General features: G+C 44.7%; 2 protein-coding genes across 3 annotated transcripts in view; one reads left to right on the forward strand and one right to left on the reverse strand.

Moving 5' to 3' along the window:
* Positions 1-22,513, reverse strand: part of LOC309567760 (GTPase KRas-like) — a 175,248-nt gene that overhangs the window by 96,649 nt on the left and 56,086 nt on the right. The gene's annotated exons all lie outside the window — the stretch shown is intronic.
* On the forward strand, positions 9,051-21,870 carry LOC309568312 (uncharacterized protein; the record flags this gene model as incomplete). The annotated part of the gene is made up of 2 exons (XM_082273978.1): positions 9,051-9,618; positions 21,863-21,870. The coding sequence occupies 2 exons, from the start codon at positions 9,051-9,053 to the stop codon at positions 21,868-21,870; spliced, it is 576 nt and encodes a 191-aa protein (XP_082130104.1).

The raw sequence follows: 22,513 nt of genomic DNA on the forward strand, positions 1-22,513 counted from the left end.
CACGAGACAGTGATCTGGGTTCTGCTAAAATACAGAGACACACACACACAGTATCTGTAAAGTATTCACCACCCGCTCCTTTGAAGTATTCATTTTTTATTAAATTATTATTGGACAAACGTCCTCCCTGCGCTATGTATCTATCATTTCAAAAATCTGATGCTTCTGTTCTGCTCAAACCAAGTAAAACACATACCACAGCGCAAAACAGTGAAGTATTATCTTAGAAACAATGTGTAAAATGCATATATTATATATATTCATTAAGATAAGTGAAAGAGATGAACTCAATAAGTGAACCAAATAGTAAAACAAAACCTTGTGTATAGAAAAGGTCTTTATCCTCAAAGATATGGAAACCAAAAAAGGATTTGAAAAAAACAAAATTCCTAAACAAATTCCTAAATAAAATTATAAAAAACATTTTTTTATAATTTGGAAATTTTTCTTCAAATCCTTTTTTGGCTTTCAGATCTTTGATAGAGATATTTTATATAAACAAGGTTTTGTCTTACTATTTGTTTCACTTATTGAGTTGATCTATTTCACTTATATATAGGGATATATATTTATCTCTACATCTATCTATATATATTTTTTATATGCATTATATTAATTTTTTTTTGTCATAGCACACTGAATCACGGTGGATTTCATTTGTTTTCTTTATGGATCAACAAAAATAGATTTAAAAACAGATTTCTGCAAAATGAATAAAATCAATTACTGTAAAAAGTAAAACATACACTGATCAGCCATAATATTAGGACCACTGACAGCTAAAGTAGCAATGATTATCTTGTTACGGCATCTGAAGTGGGTGGGATACAGTGGGTATAGAAAAGAAGCACCCCCTGTTATACCAATCTAATTTTGTTGCTTTGGAGCCTGAAATGAAGACAGACACAGTTTTTGTTTTATCCAGCTGTATTTACTCTGCAAGTTATAAACATACAAATAAAAAAATATAACACCAACATGTCAAGGGAAAAAAAAAAAAAACATTCAAAAACAGAAATCACTGAGATGGAAGGATCACCTCCTCCCCTCCTAAAAATGACTTGTAAACCCAATCAGGTGTAGTTAATCACCTTCTCAAATGGCACACAAAGCCATTTGACTTTCAACTGTGATCATCTGTGGTCATTTTTTATTAGATCAGCATGAAAAGGAAGTGGTAGTGCAACTGAAGCAATCAACTATAGTTTGGGCAAGGCACTGTCACCGGGAAAAGTTGTGTACAGGCACAAGTCAGGCGATGGAATTCAAGGCTTTATCAATGCCTAGTAGCACAGTGAAGTCTAACATTAAGAAGTGGAAGGTATTTGGTACAACACAGACCCTTCCTGGATCAGGACATCGCCAGAAGGAAACTAGTCAGAGAGACTACCAAGAGGCCTACAGCAACTCTGAAGCAGTTGCAGGAATTTATGACAAAGAGTGGTCATTGTGTGCATGTGACAACACTATAGACACAAATTATCCGCAAATGTGGCTTGTATGGGAGGGTTGCAAGAAAAAAAAAAGCGACGACTCAAGAAAGGCCACATGCAGTCATGACTGAGCTTTGCCAAAGTGTGCCATGAAGATTCTGAGGTCACATGGGAAAGGGTAATATGATCAGATGAGACAAATTGAATTATATTGCCTGAGCATCAAATATGTCTCATGGAATGCCAATACGGCTCACCATCCAGATAACACCAATCCTACAGTAAAGCATTTAGGTGGTAATGCGTTATGGGGGTGTTTCTCTGCAGCAGGGACTGGAGCACTTGTCAGGATAGAAGGAGACATAGATGGGGCAAAATACCATCAAATTCTTGAGGAAAATCTGCTGCCCTCTGAAAGAAAGTTGTCAATGGGAGAAAGGTTTACCTTCCAACCTGACAATGACCCATAGCACACAGCAAAAATGACCACACAGTGGCTGAAGGAGAAAAAAAGTTAATGTCCTTCCATGGCCTAGTCAGAGCCCAACTTAGAGTTGCAAAGTCAGGAAGGTTTTTTTTATCTTAATGCATTCTATGCATTAAAGCGGAGTTCTGGACGAAAAAAAAAAAAAAAAAATTACCTAAAAATACCCCCAGGACAGTCAGGGCTAGTGCATTTAAGCAACGATAGCCTCTGAACTGTCCCGTTTCACTTACCTTTTAGAGCCGGTTCACACTGGCGTGACCATAAGTCGCCCCATATCGGAGCGACTTTTTACCATGATTTTACCGCGACTTGTGAATTATTTTGTGCGACATATAACAGACAACTTTATATTTGGCCAATCAGAATATGATGTGTTGTGACCTAATTCCCCTTTTCTGTTTTTTTTTTTTACTCATTTCCTCATTGCCCACCGGTGCCGCGTATCAGTGTCCACCGGTGCCGCGTATCAGTGCCACGTATCAGTGCCACAAATCAGTGTCCACCAGTGCCACGAATCAGTGCCCACCAGTGCCACTCACACAGACCAAGCAGAGATAATGGAATATATATACTATTACACATATACACACACACACATATATATATATATATATATATATATATATATATATATATATATATATATATATATACACACACACACACACACACACACAATAAATTATATATATATATATATATACATATACATATATATATATATATATATATATATATATATATATATATATATATATATACACACACACACATACATACACACATACATACACACACATATATATATATACACACACACACACACACACACACACACACCATATAGGCATGGCTGCAATGTGGGGAATGCCTGGCTAATCTCTTTGTTCTTCCTGGAAAGTCTGATAACAAGTCGATTAAGATAATTAAGATAAGGAGGCGACTCCCATTGAAGTATATGGGACAAGTCGGATCACAAGTCGCCTCAAAGTAGTACAGGACCCTTTTCTGAAGTCGGAGCGACTTCAGTAGTGCCAATTAAGACGGCACTGATTAACATTGCTTTTGTTATGTCACGCGACCTGGCGCGACAAGTCGCCTCACAAGTCGCGCTAGTGTGAATGGGCTCTTAGAAGAAATACTTACCTTGAAAATGTCTTGTCCAGCACTGCCATCTCAGCTGTGGGAAGCTGAAGCTAGAGCGTCCTCTTCGGTGGCGTTGGAGTCCCAGAATGCCCTGCTCGCCACTTTCGGTGCAGGAGCGTCATCCCTGCACAGTTCTGGGCATGCCAAGAAGCTGTTCAGCAGGGAATGACGCACCAAAATCGGAAGTGACGAGCAGGGACGGTGCAGGCGCATTGACTCCTGGGATCAAGGACGCTCATCTCTCAGGAGTCAATGCAAGGAGGAAGTGACGGTGCGGACCGCGGCCGCAGAGGGAGGAAGTGGAATGAAAGTGTAAGTATATTTTCATTAAAAACAAGGTAAGTGAAACAAAAAAAAATGTAATTATCCAAAGCCAATCAGGAGAGAGGGTAGGGCCGAATGGCAGCTCGGTGTCTGAATGGACACAGGGAGCTGCAGCTCGGCTTAGGTGCCCCCATAGCAAGCTGCTTTGCTGTGGGGGCACTCGATGGGAGGGAGGAGCCAGGAAAGAGGGACACGAGAAGAGGAGGATCCAGGCTGCTCTGTGCAAAACCACTGCGCAGAGGTGGTAAGTGTTTGTTATTTTTTATTTTATTTTTAAAAACGAGACTTTAATCACTTTAAACCCCATTGAAAACCTGTGGAATGACTTGAAAACTGTGGTCCACAAATGGTCACCATCAAATTTAACTGAACTGTGCAAAGTCTAGATGTGCAAAGTTAGTAGAGGCATATCCCGATAGAATAAAGGCCGTAATTAAAGCAAACGGTGGTTCAACAAAATACTGACAAATGGAATATCCTTTTTTCAACTCAGTTTTTTGTTTTTTTTCTGACATGTTGGTCTTCTATCTTTAACTTGGATGTTTTAAGTTACACTAAGTAAATACAGCTGGACAAAACAAAAATGGTGTCTTCATTTCAGGCTGCAAAGCAACAAAATGTAATTATTTTAAAGGGGGGGCGATTCTTTTCCATATTCACATATTCGTTTGTAGTACTCTCCTAGACAGGTGCTAGGTAAAAGCATCTAATGCTCCTGCTGCTTATCAGGGGAGCCTGATCTTTAGTTAGGCCTGCTCTCTGTGCTCATTATGTATTCATCTGGTCTGAGGGAGTGTCCCCACTGCAGCCAATAAGGAGGGCTGTTGGACAGCGGAGGAAACCTGGCCAATGATACACAAGGTTTTGTAACTGTCCCAGTGGGTTGGCACCTGGAGAGGTGCATCATGGGATTGGTGATAAAAACGGAGGGCACATAAGGCAGGGTGTCTTTTGGCAGGAGCAATGTCCCAGGAGGAGGTGGACGGCCGTCTCTCCTCCTGTAGGTGTGAGGAAGGTGGTTCAGGCAGTCGGCCTTGTGAACCAGGTGTGGAGCTGAGCTGGCAATGTGCTGACAAGTGGAGCTGCTGGCAGAGTCTTTTGGAAAAAAACAGTATCACGAGTACCAGAAAGGCTGCCTAAGGGTCTGCCTAGGAGAGGGGACCACTCCAGAGAGGTCAGGGGATCAAGGAGCTAGCTCACACAGGAAGCATAACAGTAAAGGGGGTGCCGTGTAGTTAACCCTGAAGATTAGGAACAGTAAAGGGGGTGCCAGGAAGGACCCTGAAGTTTGTTCTGCAGTACAGTTTACCTCAGGAAGCTCATTTAATTCTACTTCACAGCTAAGGGCAAAGTGAAGCAGCGGCCTAGCCGTGACTAGTGTTACTCAGCATTTTTCAAGTCGCCCCAGCCAATTGTGCATAGTTATATTAAAGTTGGAGTATCCCACTCATTCCCTTCCCCTATCCGATTTCTAAATAAAAACACAAAAACCAAAGCTACTGGACTGTTTCCTGACTGAGCAAAAACACTTGGGAAATGTTGAACTGTCATGTCGTTGCTAATGGTAACCCAGGGGAACCCATAACCAGCAGCTCCCAAGGGAGTAGTGCTACACGTATATTAGGCAACAAGTGAATATATAGTCCCTAAAGATGATGTGTTGAAAACAAAAAAGAAAAATGGACAAGCATAAGGATTTGAGTGGCTTTGACAAGAGCCAATATGGTAATGGCTAGACGACTGGGTCAAAAAATCTCCAAAACTGCAGCTCTTGTGAGATGTACCCAGTCTGCAGTGATCAAGACCTACAATGAGTGGTTTAAGGAAGGAAATCCAGTGAACCGATAGGGTCACAGGTGGCCAAGGCTCACTTTATGCATGTGGGGAGCAAAGGCTGTGTAGTCCCATCCAATAGAAGAGCTACTGTGGCTCAAATTGCTGAAAAAGTTAAAGTTAGTTCTAAAAGAAAGGTGCCAGAATACACGGTACATTGCAGTTTGTTGTGCATGCTAAACCATGTCCACAGCTAAAAGCACCTTCAATGAAAACTTCAGCATAAATTGGGCCACAGAGCAATGGAAAAAGTTTGCCTGGTCTGATGAGGAACACAATGAGCTTGCAGTGTTGATTTTGCCTCCAAATTCTCCAGATTTGGATCCAACCGCACATCAATGGGATGTGCTGGAAAAACAAGTCCAATTCACAGAGGCCAAGGCTTGACACTTACAGGACATAAAGGATCTGCTATTGACAGCTTGGTGCCATGGTACCAGTTTCCACAACATACCTTCAGCAGTCTAGTGGATTCCACAACATACCTTCAGAAGTCTAGTGGATTCCACAGCATACCTTCAGAAGTCTAGTGGATTCCACAGCATACCTTCAGAAGTCTAGTGGATTCCACAACATACCTTCAGAAGTCTAGTGGATTCCACAGCATACCTTCAGAAGTCTAGTGGATTCCACAGCATACCTTCAGAAGTCTAGTGGATTGTATACCATGACAGGTTATGGTGGGTGGTCATTATGTTTAAGGCATTTCAAGTGGTTATATAAATAAAAGTATGTAGGGTCCAAATTGGCTAGTCAGTGTTGTGGCAAAATCCACACCACAAAAGGTAAAAAAAAAGAAACACTAAGCAATTCACTGAAAGGAGAACTCCAGGCAAAAACATTTTTACATGTCCTTGTTGTTGATCTCCTACCTTCACAGAATAGGTCATCCATCTGCTTGTTAACCCAGTAGTTGCTCTGAAATAGCCTGAAGATTTTCAAATAAAACTGTTAAATCCCTAGGGGGTTTCCTCTTTGTAAGACCGGTGCCTGCTATGCCTCCTATTCCCCCAGTCATCGGTCTTGGCATAGCCCATATGTTTTTTTCTTCAGCAAGCAGGGATGTACTTCCATCCCTGCTTGTTGTAGTGGGCGGATCGGGAGATTCAGAAACCCCATCTGTACCGCCTATCAGACTGTGTCCTAAAAATCCTTCTCTGCTCCCTGCCACAATTGATTCCCCTCCTAAAGCCATCCACCTCCCCACCCCACCATCCTGCATAGGATTAGCACAGCTGCCATCACTGTCAAAAATGGTACTGCCTGCTATCAGTCTTCTCTCCCCACACCATTTACCTTAAGCTGTCTCATCTATCCACCTTATTCAACCTTCGGCAATCTGTCACTGCCTGATACATCCCTGCCTCCCATGTCCAGCCCCCCTACAGCTCTACTGACTGACACCATCCAATTTTAGGGTAGGCTAAATTTGTATTTTTACAGTGACATTTGTTTTATTATATATTTTTAAGTTTTCCTTACTATTTAGTTAGGCCTTGCTAGTTAATCTCTTCAGTTTTGAACATGAATTTAATGAGAAAAAAAAAAAAAAAATGGTGCGGGGTCCCCTCCAAAATCCATACCAAACCCTTAACCGAGCATGCAGGCTGAAAGGAGGAGGGGAGGGAACGAGTTCAGTTCCTCTTCCCCCCCTTCTGAACCATACCAAGCAACATGCCCTCAACCATTGGGGGGGGGATTTGCCACCTCAAAGCACCCATTTTCTTCACAAGATTTGGATTTGATGTATTCACATTAGTGCGCTACTGTGAAATGCATGTATTTGAAGGCGTTGTATCTCACCTATTGTATTTGGTTATTTTTATTTTTTTTCCATATGGTTATTTTTATTACAAGTAGCAGCACAGATTGTTCGCTCATCTAGGAGCGCAGTGCTCACATTTTTAAACTGAATTTTATGTTTTAGATTACAATGTGAACTATTGCAGTTGAAGTTAATCTGTATTGCAAATATCTAGAGAAGGGGTTTCTAGTTTCTACCATCCCTGCTCAGTTTCTTTTTTTGTCTCATTTTTAATTTGATGTGTATTATAAGTAAAGTTACATGCAGTATCACAGTGACCATAATAGTGAAGTTTATTGAGATTTCAATACATTAGAGGGTTCCACCATTATTGGTAAATTATTGATTAGTAAGGTAGCGCTGCGCTTTTATGAGTTTTTTTTTTTTCTCATGCAGATGTTTACTTGTGCCACATGACACTGTAAAGCAGCATGTCAAGGCTCTTTCTTTCTGTGTGGCGACTAGAGATGTGCTTACATACCTCACACAAGCACTGAATGCTGTTAAAAAGATGTCAAAGCTGCAGAAGAAGTAATATTTATAATACTGAATTGCAGCAGAATACAGCGGGTATAATACAGGATTATGGGTATGTCTACAGTTTAACCATTACCAAAGTGGAGTTCCACCTGTTTTTGTGTTTATTAAAAGTCAGCAGCTACAAAAAGTGTAGCTGCTGACTTTTAATAAACACACCCTCACGTGTCCCAGGATTCAGCGATGCGGCCGGCGGGAGCCTCGCTCTTCTCCCCTTGGCACTGGCATTACAAGCAAGGGCAGTCGCACTGCGCAACCTGAGTGGACAGGTTATCTTCTGGGACCTGTGACATGTCCCACAAGATTGCAGGGAGGGAGGGAGAAAAGAACTTCCGCTCGAGTCGCCTAGGCGGCCCGAGCGGGAGTGGGTACCTGTCAAAACTAGATAACCACTGCCCCCCCTCCACCCTAAAAAAAAAAAAATGACATGCCAAATGTGGTATGTCAGGGGGTCAGGATCCCTTAAAGAGGAAGTAAACCCTCCTCAGGAAGTTGTACCTATAGGTAAGCCTTCGATTTAATATGGCAAACAAGTAATAAAAACTTACATCAAGGTAAGTATAAGCAGACAAGATGGGTCCTTCCGGTGTCCATGTGGAGGCTGGGGCTTGGAGTCATCACTGTGGGTCTGTAATCATCTCCTCTCTTCCTCTTCCTGTCCAGCAGGAAGTGGAGGGTGTCACAGCAGTGAGATGGAGGCTTGGACAGCAGGGTGAAACCGCAGTGAGATGGAGGCAACCTCCCCCCCGGTCCAACATTCAACATTGAAACCCAAATCAGTCTTTAACCCTTACCAGCATAAAGGCCCACATCTTACCACTTTTTACAATATGGTCTATTCCGACTTCCTGAAATTATGCAAACCATCTTCCCACACCCCTACCCAGTTAGGCACCCTTACACCTCAAGAATCAAAAGCACTTTCATCCTTGATTAAATAACAATGACATTATCATTAAAAATGCTGATAAAGGAGGAGGCATTGTCCTCCTGGATCGAGATTCTTACATCCAAGAGGCCGAAAGACTTTTGGCTGATTCCAACACTTACACTCCACTCCATAAGGATCCCCTTCCTGAATACAAATTGGACCTGAAGGCTATCATTGACCATGCCATTGAAACCAAAACTATAGACTCCAATGAAGCCTCCTTCCACAATAGGATGTTTTATCGGACCCCATATTTTTACCATATTCCCAAGATCCACAAAAGTCTCACCGATCCCCCAGGCCGTCCCATCATTGCATCCATGGAGAGTATCACCTCTGGTCTCTCCTTATACATAGACCATTTTCTCCAACCACTAGCTCAAAGTTTACCTGCCTACATCAGAGACGGTACTCACCTGTTGGAACTACTGTCCCCCTACACATGGGAACCTAGTTATTACCTGGATGTCTCTGGATGTTAATTCACTGTATACATCTATTCCACACCATTTCGGCCTCACAGCCCTAGATCATTTTCTCCATCTGGATCCTTACATGAGCCCCAAACAAGCCCACTTCATTCTGGAATGTACAAAATTTTGTCTCACTCACAACTATTTTAAATTTAATGATCAATTTTATTTACAAATCAACGGAACAGCCATGGGAGCAAATTTTGCACCTTCATATGCAAATTTAGCCATGGGGCTATGGGAATCCCAGAAAATATGGCACAACAACCCATATTCCAGACACCTTATCTTCTATGGTAGGTACATAGATGATATTCTTATAATTTGGGATGGACCCCCCGACATCATCCATAATTTCACACAACATTGCAACCAAAACCCCCACGGATTAACATTCACCCATGTCACCAATTCTGAACGACTTGCTTTTCTGGACCTTGAATTGTACTACATAGGAAATCAAATTCATGCCAAGAATTACTCCAAACCTACTGCAGGTAATTCCCTATTGCACAACAAGAGCTGCCATTACAACAAATGGACCAACAATATTCCCAAGGGACAATTTTGTCGGCTGAAGCGCAATTGCACCAGGCACGATGACTATGTAGCTGAAAGTCAGCTTCTAAAAGCCAAATTATTGGACAAAGGTTATCCACTCCCCCTGGTAGATCAAGCATATCATCTGTACCTCACAGATCCCCCTCCTGCCAAAACCCAAGACACATTTGATCAATCCATTCGTTTCACCACCAAATTCCATTACAAACACAAGACCATGGAACAGATTCTTCTAAAACACTGGCCTATACTCTTGGAGGACCCCCATCTCAAATTAGTCCTCCCAAGTACTCCCAGAGTCACATACAGGAAAGCACCCAACCTTAAAAACAAAATTGCACCCAGCAAACTTAAAACCATTAAAGATGCCACCCCTAGGGTGTGCCTGATTCCTTTAACAGGCATGTATAGGTGCAACAAGTCTTTGTGCAAAACCTGTGCATATGTAAAACATGGTAAAAAATAATTTCATACACATAACAAAACATACAACCTCGCTGATTTTTTCAATTGTTCATCTGATTTTGTAATCTATTGCCTCAGTTGTCCTTGCAACCTCCTCTATGTAGGACGCACGATCCGTCCCCTTCGACAAAGATTTGGGGAACACAGGAGAAAAATAGAGGAAGGAAAAGACAAACATAGCGTCCCCCGCCACTTTCTCAGACACCATGACAAATCTACCTCAAATCTTGAGGTATGGATCATTGAGCAAATATCAAAAGACCTTCCCGAAGCCGAAAGATTTCACAAACTGTGCGAACGTGAAACGTTTTGGATCTATTCCCTCAATACACTTTCGCCCAATGGGATGAACGAAGAATTGGATGTATCCACCATTCTTTAATTAGTCCCCTCTAGGGTTCACTTTAGGTAATCCATACAGTGCTAATTTTTATTTATTTATTTATTTATTTTTTCCCACCCCCCTTCCTATCCTTCCTGCCGCCAACAATTCCTCATCCACTCACTGTCTAGCATTTATCCCTTGTCTCCACCGTATGATTATACATTCCATATTCATACCTCTTTCAGGTTGATATTCATCATTGTTCCCATTCCATCCATCTCATTGCATTAGTATCCATTTCCTGATTTTATACATACATGTATCAATATATACTATAAGAATTTTACATTATCACATACAAATATAATAAAAAATGTTTTTATTTATTTATGTGTCTCAGTTAATGATATGCTTACATCATATACAATTCTTTATTTATTTTGTTTACATTTATTTTTAATTTCCCATTTTTGATTTTTATTTCTAATTTAATTTCATTTTTATATTTTATTTTTATTTTTATTAATATTTAATTTTATTTCCACATTTATCATTTCTTTTTCATTTCATCCCATGGTTTTTTTTTTTTTTTTCCCTCTAATTTTCCTCTCATTGTCTATGGCATTATTCTCTTCATGCATCGTATCACATGTATATTATTGTTTATTTTTATTTCTTACTGGTTTGACCTCTAGAGGGACCCTTGTTCCTCATACAGCCATAACGTAGAGTCATGTTTACTTTGATAGTAATTTAATAACTTCACCACCAGAGGGCATTGTTCCTCATACAGCTATAATGTAGAGTCATGTTTACTTTGATAGTAATTTTATAACTTCACCACCAGAGGGCATTGTCCCGGAACACATAAATTGGTCCTTCTCTTCCCCTTTTACATTTGACTTTGAAAAAGGAGCGCGCGCTGGTTTCCCACTACAGTGCGCATGCTCGGAAACGCGTCAGTCATTACGCCGGAAGATCCTGTGGACAAGCATCACAGCCACTGTGCGGCCCAAGCCTCCATCTCACTGCGGTTTCACCCTGCTGTCCAAGCCTCCATCTCACTGCTGTGACACCCTCCACTTCCTGCTGGACAGGAAGAGGAAGAGAGGAGATGATTACAGACCCACAGTGATGACTCCAAGCCCCAGCCTCCACATGGACACCGGAAGGACCCATCTTGTCTGCTTATATTACCTTGATGTAAGTTTTTATTACTTGTTTGCCATATTAAATCGCAGTCTTAACTCAGAGGCGCCTGTTTTCTCTTTTGTTTGTTGCATGTTTGGAGATCGCTTCTGCTCCCCAACAGGCTGGCCCTGAGCATTCAGACTATTTCCTCATCTCACCTTAAGACTTTATCATAGCCTTGATGTGCTATTATATGGACTATCGTTTTTATGTAGTGCTAACAGCTTGCGCCACTTGTTCCATTTCTTATAGGTAAGCCTTACCTATAGGTACTGTAAATATCTCCTAAACATGCACCGTTTAGGAGATATTTACCTTTAATGCAGCCAGTGACGCCACTGGTGCATGCGCTCTGAAGGAACGGCAGATCGTGCCGTTCCTTCAGAGCCCTGTGCCGTGACCGTCGGCTCCCGCGCGCGTGCGCGGGAGTGACGTCACCGCGGCTCCGGCCAATCAGATGGCCGGATGCCGCGATCCCGGAAGACGGGCGACCATACATGTCGCCCATCATACAGGTAAGCGGACGGCACGGCGGGGGCTCGTTCTAAGGTAAGTATTTCATAATGAGCTAGTATGCGATGCATACTAGCTCATTATGGGTTTCTCTTTCAGGATGTAAAGAAGAGAATTTTTTTTTTTCTCGGTGTACAACCTCTTTAAAGTGGAAGTTTAACTTTTGGGTGGAACTCTGCTTTAACTACTTTAAGAAAAGGCCTTTTTCTGACATCTGTTTACAAGAAAACAATCTGCATTTTTTGCTATAAAATTACTTAGAACCCCCAAACATTATATAATTGTTTTTATTAGCAGAGACCATAGAGAATAAAATGGAGGTTGTTGCAATATTTTATGTCACACTGTATTTGTACAACGGTCTTTCTTTTGAGAAAAAATACACTTTAATTTAATAAAAAATTTGCCAAAATTTTTGTATAATGTAAAAAATTATGTTAGGCTGAGTAAATAGATACCCAACATGTCATGCTTTAAAATTGCGAATGCTCATGTACTGGCGAAAATCTAAAAAATCTCAACAGGTGACGCTTTAAAAATGTTTACACGTTACCGGTTTAGAGCTAGAGGAGGTCTAGCACTAGAATTATTGCTCTAGCTCCAACGATCGCTGCGAAACCTCACACGTGTGGTTTGAACACCGTTTACATATGTAGGCACGACTTACACATGCGATCGCTTCTGCGAACGAGCACGGAGAGATGGGGCACTTTCATTTTTTTTTTTTTGCTTTTTAATTTTTACACTGTCCCTTTATTTTTTATTACTTTTATTCATTTTACAAGGAATGTAAACATCCCTTGTAAAAGAAATAAGTATGACCGCTCCTCTTTATTGCGAGATCTGGTGTCAAAAAAGACCCCAGATCTCTCATTTACCTTTAAAAGCAAAAAAGAAAAAAAAAAAAACGGAATTTTTGTAAAATCTTACCTGTAAAATTCCTTTCTCTGAGTCCTCCGACAGTCGCCGCCTCTTCATATTCGTCACATATGGGGGTATTAGACTTTGCTCCGAAGGAGTAGCTAGGCAACAGTCCTCCGACAGTCGCCGCCCCCCAAAAGAGGGGCGGGGGCGGCGACTGTCGGAGGACTCAGAGAAAGGAATTTTACAGGTAAGATTTTACAAAAATTCCGTTTTCTCTTACGTCCTCCGACAGTCGCCGCCTCTTCATATTCGTCACATATGGGGACGTCCCAAAGCAGTGCAAACATGAGGGGTGGGAAACACATCCGCGCCGAGAGGCAACGCAGTTTCCACATCAAGAAAGGAACCTTACCAAAGGAAGGAAACCAGCTGGGCAACAGCAAAAAACAAGTGCTCAACAGGAGCAACAACCCAGGAAAAGGCAAAAACCAGGGGATACAAAACTTATCCCAACAGCCAGGAGTCCCCAACAAGGGACCCTAGGGAACAGCCGCACTAAGAACCTTGCGGCCAAAGGAAGCATCCGCCGATGCCCGAACATCTACTTTGTAGAATTTTGTGAAAGTGTGCACGGTCGACCAAGTCGCCGCCTTACACACCTGGGCTACAGAAGCCCCATGACGACAGGCCCAAGACGTACTCAGAGTAGAGTGCGCCTTCACAGGCACAGGGGGAACCTTCCCCTGCAAGGCATAGGCCTGTTCAATGGTCTGTCTGATCCATTTAGCGATGGTAGAGGCCGAAGCCGCCATGCCCTTCCGAGGACCCTCTGGAAGAACAAACAAGGAGTCCGTTTTACGAAAAGACTCAGTCGATCGAAGGTAAACCCTGATCGCCCGAACAACATCCAAAGAGTGCAATCTCACCTCCTGTGGATGTTTAGGCTTCGTGCACAACGAAGGCAAGACAATGTCCTCATTAAGATGGAATTCCGAAACACGTTTCGGAAGAAAAGAAGGATTAGGTCGCAAGACCACCTTATCCAAATGAATAACCAAGTACGGAGACTTGCAGGACAAAGCCGCCAGTTCCGACACTCTGCGAGCCGAAGTGATCGCCACCAAAAAGGCGACCTTTTTGGATAACAGACAACGAGATCTCCCTGATCTGTTCAAAAGGAGCACGTTGTAACACAGATAGCACGAGATTCAAGTCCCAAGGGGGCAGAGGATCCCTCCTAGGAGGAACCAGATGCCGCACACCCTGAATAAAGGTGCCAACCAAAAGGTTGGACGCCACGGGACGTTGAAACAGAACGGCCAGAGCAGACACCTGACCCTTTATCGTAGCCGGCGCCAAGCGCTGATCAACACCCGCTTGAAGGAAAGACAGCACACGGGACACCGAGTACGTGCGGGGTGAAAACCCCCTGGACTCACACCAGGCAAAATAGGCCTTCCAAGTACGGTAGCAAACCTTCCCAGAGGAAGACTTCCTCGCGTTGATTAAAGTATGAACGACCTCCGGAGAGAGACCCCTCTCCTTCAGGACCTCGGTTTCAACAGCCAGGCCGTCAAAGCCAGCGACTGTAAAGCAGGATGGTATATCGGTCCTTGAGACAGTAGATCGTCTCGAAGAGGCAGACGCCACGGGGCGTCGACCGCCAGATTCACGAGGTCTGCGTACCAGGACCGGCGAGGCCAGTCCGGTGCCACAAGAATCACCGTGTTGCGTTCCGATTGAAACCTGCGAAGGAACCTGGACAGCAACTGGATCGGTGGAAACGCATACATCAGTCTGTACTGATGCCACGGGGCCACTAACGCGTCCGACGCGTCTGCCCGAGGGTCGCGCGTCCGTGCCACGAACCTCCTCACCTTGTTGTTGAGACGTGACGCGAACAGGTCCACATCTGGAAGACCCCACTTCGCGCACAACATCTGGAAGACAGCCGGGTGGAGAGACCATTCCCCCTGATCCAGGGTCTGGCGACTCAGATAGTCCGCCTGCCAGTTCTCCACCCCCGGAATGTGAACCGCCGTTATCGCCGGGACATGAGTCTCGGCCCAAGACAGAATGTCGGCCACTTCCCGAGCCGCTCGGGCACTCCTGGTGCCCCCTTGGTGGTTGATGTAGGCCACCGCCGTGGCATTGTCCGTCTGCACCCGAACCGGGCAGCCCTGCAGCCGGTCCGACCAGCGACGAAGACAGAGACTTATCGCACGCAATTCCAGAATGTTGATCGGAAGGGAGGACTCCCCCTCCGACCAAGTTCCCTGGGCGGACAGAACGCCCAGAACACCACCCCAGCCCGACAGGCTGGCATCCGTGGTGATTACCGTCCATGAGATAGGACGAAACGACTTGCCCCCGGACACCATCGGGGACTGGAGCCACCACAGAAGGTCTTTTCTGGTGCAATGACTCAACGAGATCTGAAGATCCAGAGATTGAGGTCGCCCGTCCCACTTGGACAGGATCTCCGCTTGAAGACCCCGCGTGTGAAACTGGGCGAAGGGAATCGCCTCGAAGGCCGAGACCATCAATCCCAGACATCTCATGCACGTCCATAGAGACGATTGCGGAACATCCCGGAGGGACCTGACTTCCTCCTGAAGAGTTCTGAGTTTGTCGTCCGGCAGGAAGACCTTCGCCTGCACCGAGTCCAAAATCATTCCCAGGTAGGGAAGACGAACAGACGGACTCAGTGCCGACTTTGGAAAATTTATCGTCCAACCAAACTCCTGCAGAGTTTGCATCGTGACAGACAGGTCCTGCTCCAGACCCTGGCTGGTCGCAGACCGAACCAGAATGTCGTCCAGATACCCCAGGACAGAAATGCCCTGGGCCCTCAATGCCAGAACCGGTGCAAGCACCTTGGTGAAGACCCGCGGAGCAGAGGCGTGGCCAAAAGGCAACGCCACGAACTGGTAGTGATCCTCCGCAATGGCAAATCGAAGATACCTCTGGTGACCCTCGAAGATGGGGATGTGAAGATACGCATCCTTCAAATCGATGGAGGCCATGAATTCCCCCGGAACCAGGGCAGCCACCACCGACCGCAGGGATTCCATGCGGAACTTGCGAACCCGCACAGAGCAGTTCAGAGCCTTCAAGTCCAGAATCGGACGAACCTTGCCCTCCTTCCTGGGCACGGTGAACAGGTTTGAATAAAACCCCCGAAATCTGTCCCGATGAGGCACCGGAACCACCACTCCCTGAGCCCTCAGGTCCTGCACCGCCAGGTGTAGGTCCCGCAGGCGCTCCGGAGACAGTTGAAGATTTGAAGGAAAAAATCTGCTCTCCGGCCGAGAGAGAAACTCGATCTTGTAACCAGACCGAACGATTTCCTGAACCCATCTGTCCCGCACACGGGCCAACCAGGGCTGAAGAAAACCGAGCAAGCGTCCCCCCACCCCAAAACTGGGTGAGGGCGCCCCTTCAGGCCGAACTGTTATGGGCTGCAGGTCCGGATTGGCCGGACTTCTGCTTACCAGACCAGGGCTTCTTCTGAGAGCCTTGACCTTTGAACGGCTTGCCCTTGTAGTGCGGCCGAAAGGCACGAAAGGACCCCTGAGCGGGCCGAAAATTAGCATGCTTCTTCCCAGAAGCCCCCTTAGCCTTGGGGAAATGGGGCAAGAGAGTGCTCTTACCCCCGGTGATTCCCTTAATCAACACATCCAGGGACTCCCCAAAAAGGCGAGACCCATCATAAGGCAGATTGGCTAAGGTCTTACGCGAAGATTGGTCCACCGACCAACATTTTAACCAAACCAGGCGGCGAGACAACACCGCCACACTGTGCACCCGTGCAGCCAACGGAATCAGGTCCAGGTCCGCATCACACAGATACATGACACCCTGGTGGATCTGATCCACCATATCCAGGGTCGCCGGCGAGGCCGAGTCGGCCACCAAGACGCGCCTAAGCATCTGCGTCCAACTTGCGATCGCCTGGGCCGCCATGAGAGAAGCAAACAGAGCTTTAAGCATAGAACCCGTAACAGAATACGTATGACGGGCCAGAGACTCCAGTCTCCTATCTGTGGCATCACGGAAAATGGGTGAACCCTCTGCAGGAATCGCAGTGGCCTTGTTCAAAACCGCAATCGCATGATCCACTGGTGGAGGCACGCACCACCTTTCATCAGTGGCAGGTGAAAAAGGATAACGCAGCTTGAATCTACTTGGTACCGCAAAAGGTTTGCGCAGATCGCGCCATTGATCCTTAACAGCGCGCTGAAAATCAGCATTGCAGGGGAAAACCTGTGGCGTCCTGCGTTTCCTCTGCGTCCCATAAGCCGCCAAGGCAGCGGGGGGACACACTTCGTCCTGCAAACGTAGCGTTTGCTTAATAGAAGCAATCAACTCATCCATGATTGCAAGCTCTTCAGGCGAGCCAGGGGGAGAATTATCAACCCCCTCAACTTCAGCCTCCACCTCAGAGCCCACTAGATCAAGAGAGGAGCGGGACCCCGATAGGGAAGCCCCAGCTAGAACAGCCCCATCACCTTCACCCTCAGAATCAGAGGAGAGCACAACTCTGGGCCTTTTGGTAGATTGAGCAGCCACCAGCATTTGCACCTGAGCAGCAAGGCCAGCCACAATAGTGGCTAAATCCCCCCCTGGGGGGGAAGCAGCGGTCCCCTGGCTTTCCACCAATACTGTAGGAAATTTGCCCTCCTGAGAATCCATTGCCCCTGTAATGCCAGACAACCAAGGGTTAACTGCCCCTTTCAGCAAGCGCGGCAAGCGCAGCCCACCGCGTCACACTAAGCACAATGAGACCCCCACAGGGATATGTAAACTGAACACAGGCAATGGATAGCAAGAAACAGAAGGATAAATCCTGAGGAGACCCTCGCCGCTGCTGCTGCCTCGATCGGTGTTCCTGGGAAGAGGAAGTGATGCTGCTAGGGCGCTCTATGTAAACCTATGGAGGCTACAAGAAAATGGCCGCCATGCATGTAAAACATGCGGCCGGAGCGAGGGAAGGCAAAATGGCGTCTTTTGGCGCCGAAACCGTCGCTCCACAGTGCAGTAATGCACACATGTCTGTATGTAAAAAAACAGAACCGATCGCCGCAGCGATCGCTGTAAGTGCCCAAACATGCCATAAAACATGCCCCACAGCACACAGCTTTCCACACTGATCATGCTGACACTCATAGTGCCACACAACTCCCCCCCCCCCCCCCTTGCAGCCCACAGCATGCAGCCGAGAGATAGGGAGACAAACAGTGTGCATAGAGACAGGTTACACAGTCCCAGACTGACACCCCTCCAGACAGACAGGTCCCCACATAAAAATACACTTACCTCACCACGGTGTGGGGGACCCGCACAGGCGAACAAGCCGCTACACATGAGGCAGGGAGAGTCGCATACAAGACGCTCCGAACGTGGGTTAAGAAACCGCACAGCGTCCAGTGAGGTAGCCACCTCACCAAGCATCCCTGCACCGAACAGGGATGGGTCGTTCACTATGCCAGGAGCGTTACCTGGCTGAACGCTCGATGGCAGACTGGGAAGCCACTGACCCACGACCTGCGACCAGGGGGATCAGCCCGAGACCCAGTCCGCATGATCCTCTTCGTCCGAAGAACTAACTAACGCTGATAAAACAACAGCTAAGTAAAGGTAGAGAGAAAAACTCAAAACAAAATATTAAAAAGAAGAAAGAGACTGGGACATAAAGTCCCAGCACAGAGAGAGCCAGCCACTCCTGACAAGCTAGACATTAAAACTGAGATATGGTTGCAGGAAGTAGGAGGGTATTGACTGAGGGGACCACCCCTTGAGGGTGGGATATGTTGGATATGTTAAAAGCTTTATTAACATATTCTGTTGCCTAGCTACTCCTTCGGAGCAAAGTCTAATACCCCCATATGTGACGAATATGAAGAGGTGGATATGAAGAGGTGGCGACTGTCGGAGGACGTAAGAGAAAAAGTGTTTTAACTTTAAGGGGAAAAAAAAAAAAAAAAAAAAACGTTGATGGCAGAGAATTGGACCGGATTGCTTCCAGGTTTACAGATGGCTCCAGTAAACCCGTAAACAATCGGGAAGCAGCAGGAGGAGGGGCACCTCTCCCGCCGCCTATAAAAGCGATCCCGTGGCAAATCTGCCACTGGGATCACTTTTATCTGAAAGCCAGCTGCCTAACAAGAAAAAGCATTTTTACAATAAAAACATGACATTTACACAGTTTGGCAGCCAGCAAGTGGTTAAATAAAGCATATAAGGGCAATATGTTTATCCCCTTTTGTGGCTGGAGGGGGGAGAGAGATCGCATGTGAAGGTAGCTGCCACAGAGAGTAACAGAAAACCTAGAGGGCAAATTCAATATTTAATGAAAGTAGACTACATAGAACAAACTAAACATTTTGCACACGCATGCTTTACGTTTCTAAGATTGTCATCTGTCTTGCTGTGTGATGCTGAGCAGTGTGGCTGGAGAATGAGGGGGCATGATTTATGTTGAAGTGGGCGAGTTCACATTTACCATGTACAGGGCCAGTGTACCTGCCCACATTCAATGCAATTCCTAAAGGTTGATGGGAAATGTGGTTCCTTTTCCTGCAGAGAGATAGGCGAGGATATGATGTAATCACATGCTGCAATACCTCCTCCTTGGCAGAGCAGATGTGGTTATCTATTGAATTTCAAAGAGGACTTCCTGAAAATTTAGTTACACTTTTCTCTTCAATGGTAAAGAATTTCACAAATGTATTAACAGTTTAGTACATTGAGTAGGGGGTGATTCTTTTTGCTGGAGACCTTAAAGAAGGCACAGAAAAACCAGCACAGGCAACACAAATTACAGTCAGCAGGCAGTAGGATCTCTGAAAAAAGGAGTAAGGGCTATCAATCTTCTGCCCGTCCTCCATTCAATGATCTTGTTTCACTCATAGAAGCCGCAAGACGGGGTTAGCAGGACTGATGAAGATTTCCAAATTAAAGAAAGAAAAACCAGCACAAGGGACACATCCTACTGACTGCAAGTTATACATCTGTGCTGATTTTCTTTCTTTTTTACATTTTTTTTTTTTTTTTTTTTAATTTTAGCTCAGCTTTAACTAAAAATGCAACTAAAGAAAAGGACACATACATGGATACAAGAAGGTAATTAGGGTCAAACCATTCCTTTGGGATAAATTACTTAAATGTATTTATATGTATTCATTCATAATAAAATATAGATAAGTCCATTGGGGCATGGTTTTGTATTCTATAGATTACCCAATATGACAACTATGAATATGAGAGCAAGTTTTGGAAAAGGTTTTCTTTAAATACCTTGGCTAAGTTTTTCCGTAGATACAGTATCTCACAAACGTGAGTACACCCCTCACATTTTTGTAATTATTTTATTACACAATTTCATGTGACAACACTGAAGAAATGACACTTTGTAAACAGTGTAAATTTGCTGTCCCCTCAAAATAACTCAACACACAGTCATTAATGTCTAAACCGCTGGCAACAAAAGTGAGTACACCCCTAAGTGGAAATGTCCAAATTGGGCCCAAAGAGTGAATATTTTGTGTGGCAACCATTATTTTCCAGCACTGCCTTAACCCTCTTGGGCATGGAGTTCACCAGAGCTTCACAGGTTGCCATTGGAGTCCTTTTCCACTCCTCCATGACGACATCACAAAGCTGGTGGATGTTAGAGACCTTGCACTCCTCCACCTTCTGTTTGAGGATCCCCCACAGATGCTCAATAGGGTTTAGGTCTGGAGACATGCTTGGATAGTCCATCACCTTGACCCTCACCTTGACCCTCATGACACTCCCACCACCATGCTTGACTGTAGGCAAGACACACTTGTCTTTGTACTCCTCACCTGGTTGCCACCACACACACTTGACACCATCTGAACCAAATAAGTTTATCTTGGTCTCATCAGACCACATGACATGATTCCAATAATCCATGTCCTTAGTCTGCTTGTCTTCAGCAAACTGTTTGCGGGCTTTCTTGTGCATTATCTTCATCTTTAGAAGAGGCTTCCTTCTGGCACAACAGTAATGCATACCAATTTGATGCAGTGTGCAGCGTATGGCCTGAGCACTGACATGCTGACCCCCCCCCCCACCCCTTCAACCTCTGCAGCAATGCTGGCAGGACTCATATGTCTATTTCCCAAAGACAACCTCTGGATATGACGCTAAGCATGTGTTCAACTGCTTTGGTTGACCATGGCGAGGCCTGTTCTGAGTGAAACCTGTCCTGTTAAACCGCTGTATGGTCTTGGCCCCCATGCTGCAGCTCAGTTTCAGGGTCTTGGCAATCTTATAGCCGAGGTCATCTTTATGTAGAGCAACAATTCTTTTTTTAGATCCTCACAAAGTTCCAGTATGAGAGAGAGCGATAACACCAAATTTAACTTCTGCTGCCCATTCACACCTGAGACCTTGTAACACTAACGAGTCACGTGACACCCGGGAGGGAAAATGGCTAATTGGGCCCAATTTGGACATTTTCACTTAGGGGTGTACTTTTGTTGCCAGCCGTTTAGACATTAATGGGTGTGTGTTATTTTGAGGGGACAGCAAATTTACACTGTTATACATGCTGTATACTCACTACTTTATATAATAAAATATTTACAAAAACGTGAGGGGGTGTATTCACTTTTGTGAGATACTGTATATTCCTATGTGCAATAAACTGTATTGAGATGATGCCATAAAGCCAATTCTGGGCAAAATATTTTATCCCATTCAGTGCGGTCAACTGCTTGTTTTTTTTGATGAACTCTTTCTGTCTATGGAGCTTGCTGACGTCATTAACAGTCCATTTTCCAGACCACTGGAGTGTGGAGCAAATCAGACCAGTCTTGTGCAGGGAGGATCGTCAAATCAGGCAAGTATAAGGTATATCCGTTGTCCTCACTGCACAGGGGAACATTAATTTGCTGAGAGTTCAGCTATAAGCATTTTTGTCTTTTTTAATATGTTGTTAACAGGCAAATAGAGTGGTCTAGTTGAGTTCCAATCAGGTGATTATTTTGTTGGCTAAAACATGAAAAAAAACTGTCCATGTTGCTGGATATCTTAAAGTGCAAGTAAATTATATAACTTGTGGCCAGGCTATGAACATAATGACTTGCATAACACTAAAAAAGTTATAAACAAGCCTTAAAAAGCCCTCCCTGAACACTGTAGCTGCAAGCATTGTGGATCAAATAATTTTAAAAGCAGACTTTTACTCCATAGTGAAAGTACCACTCATTTTCCTCTTCACCCTTGCCAAGACATCAGTAAAGCTTCATCAGTATGTCACAGCAGGCTCTCAAATCCAAGATGGCATCACAAGGATCCATTTATTTTATTTTTTTTAAATAGGTGAAGTTCCTCTTTAAGGTCCACAGAGTCCTTTAAAAAGAACTCCAGGGTAAGAAAAATGGTAAGAAAAAGAATCCCCCATCTTCTAGATTGTGAGCTCCAACGAGCAGGGCCCTCCAATTCCTCCTGTATTGAATTGTATTGTAACTGTATTGTCTTCCCTCATATTGTAAAGCGCTGCGCAAACTGTTGGCGCTATATAAATCCAGTATAATAATGATAATTATTAGTACACCCCCCTACACTAAACCATTAATACATTTGTGAAATTC

Source organism: Pelophylax lessonae, assembly GCF_965119305.1.
Source record: "Pelophylax lessonae genome assembly, chromosome: 12".
Taxonomy (NCBI): domain Eukaryota; kingdom Metazoa; phylum Chordata; class Amphibia; order Anura; family Ranidae; genus Pelophylax; species Pelophylax lessonae.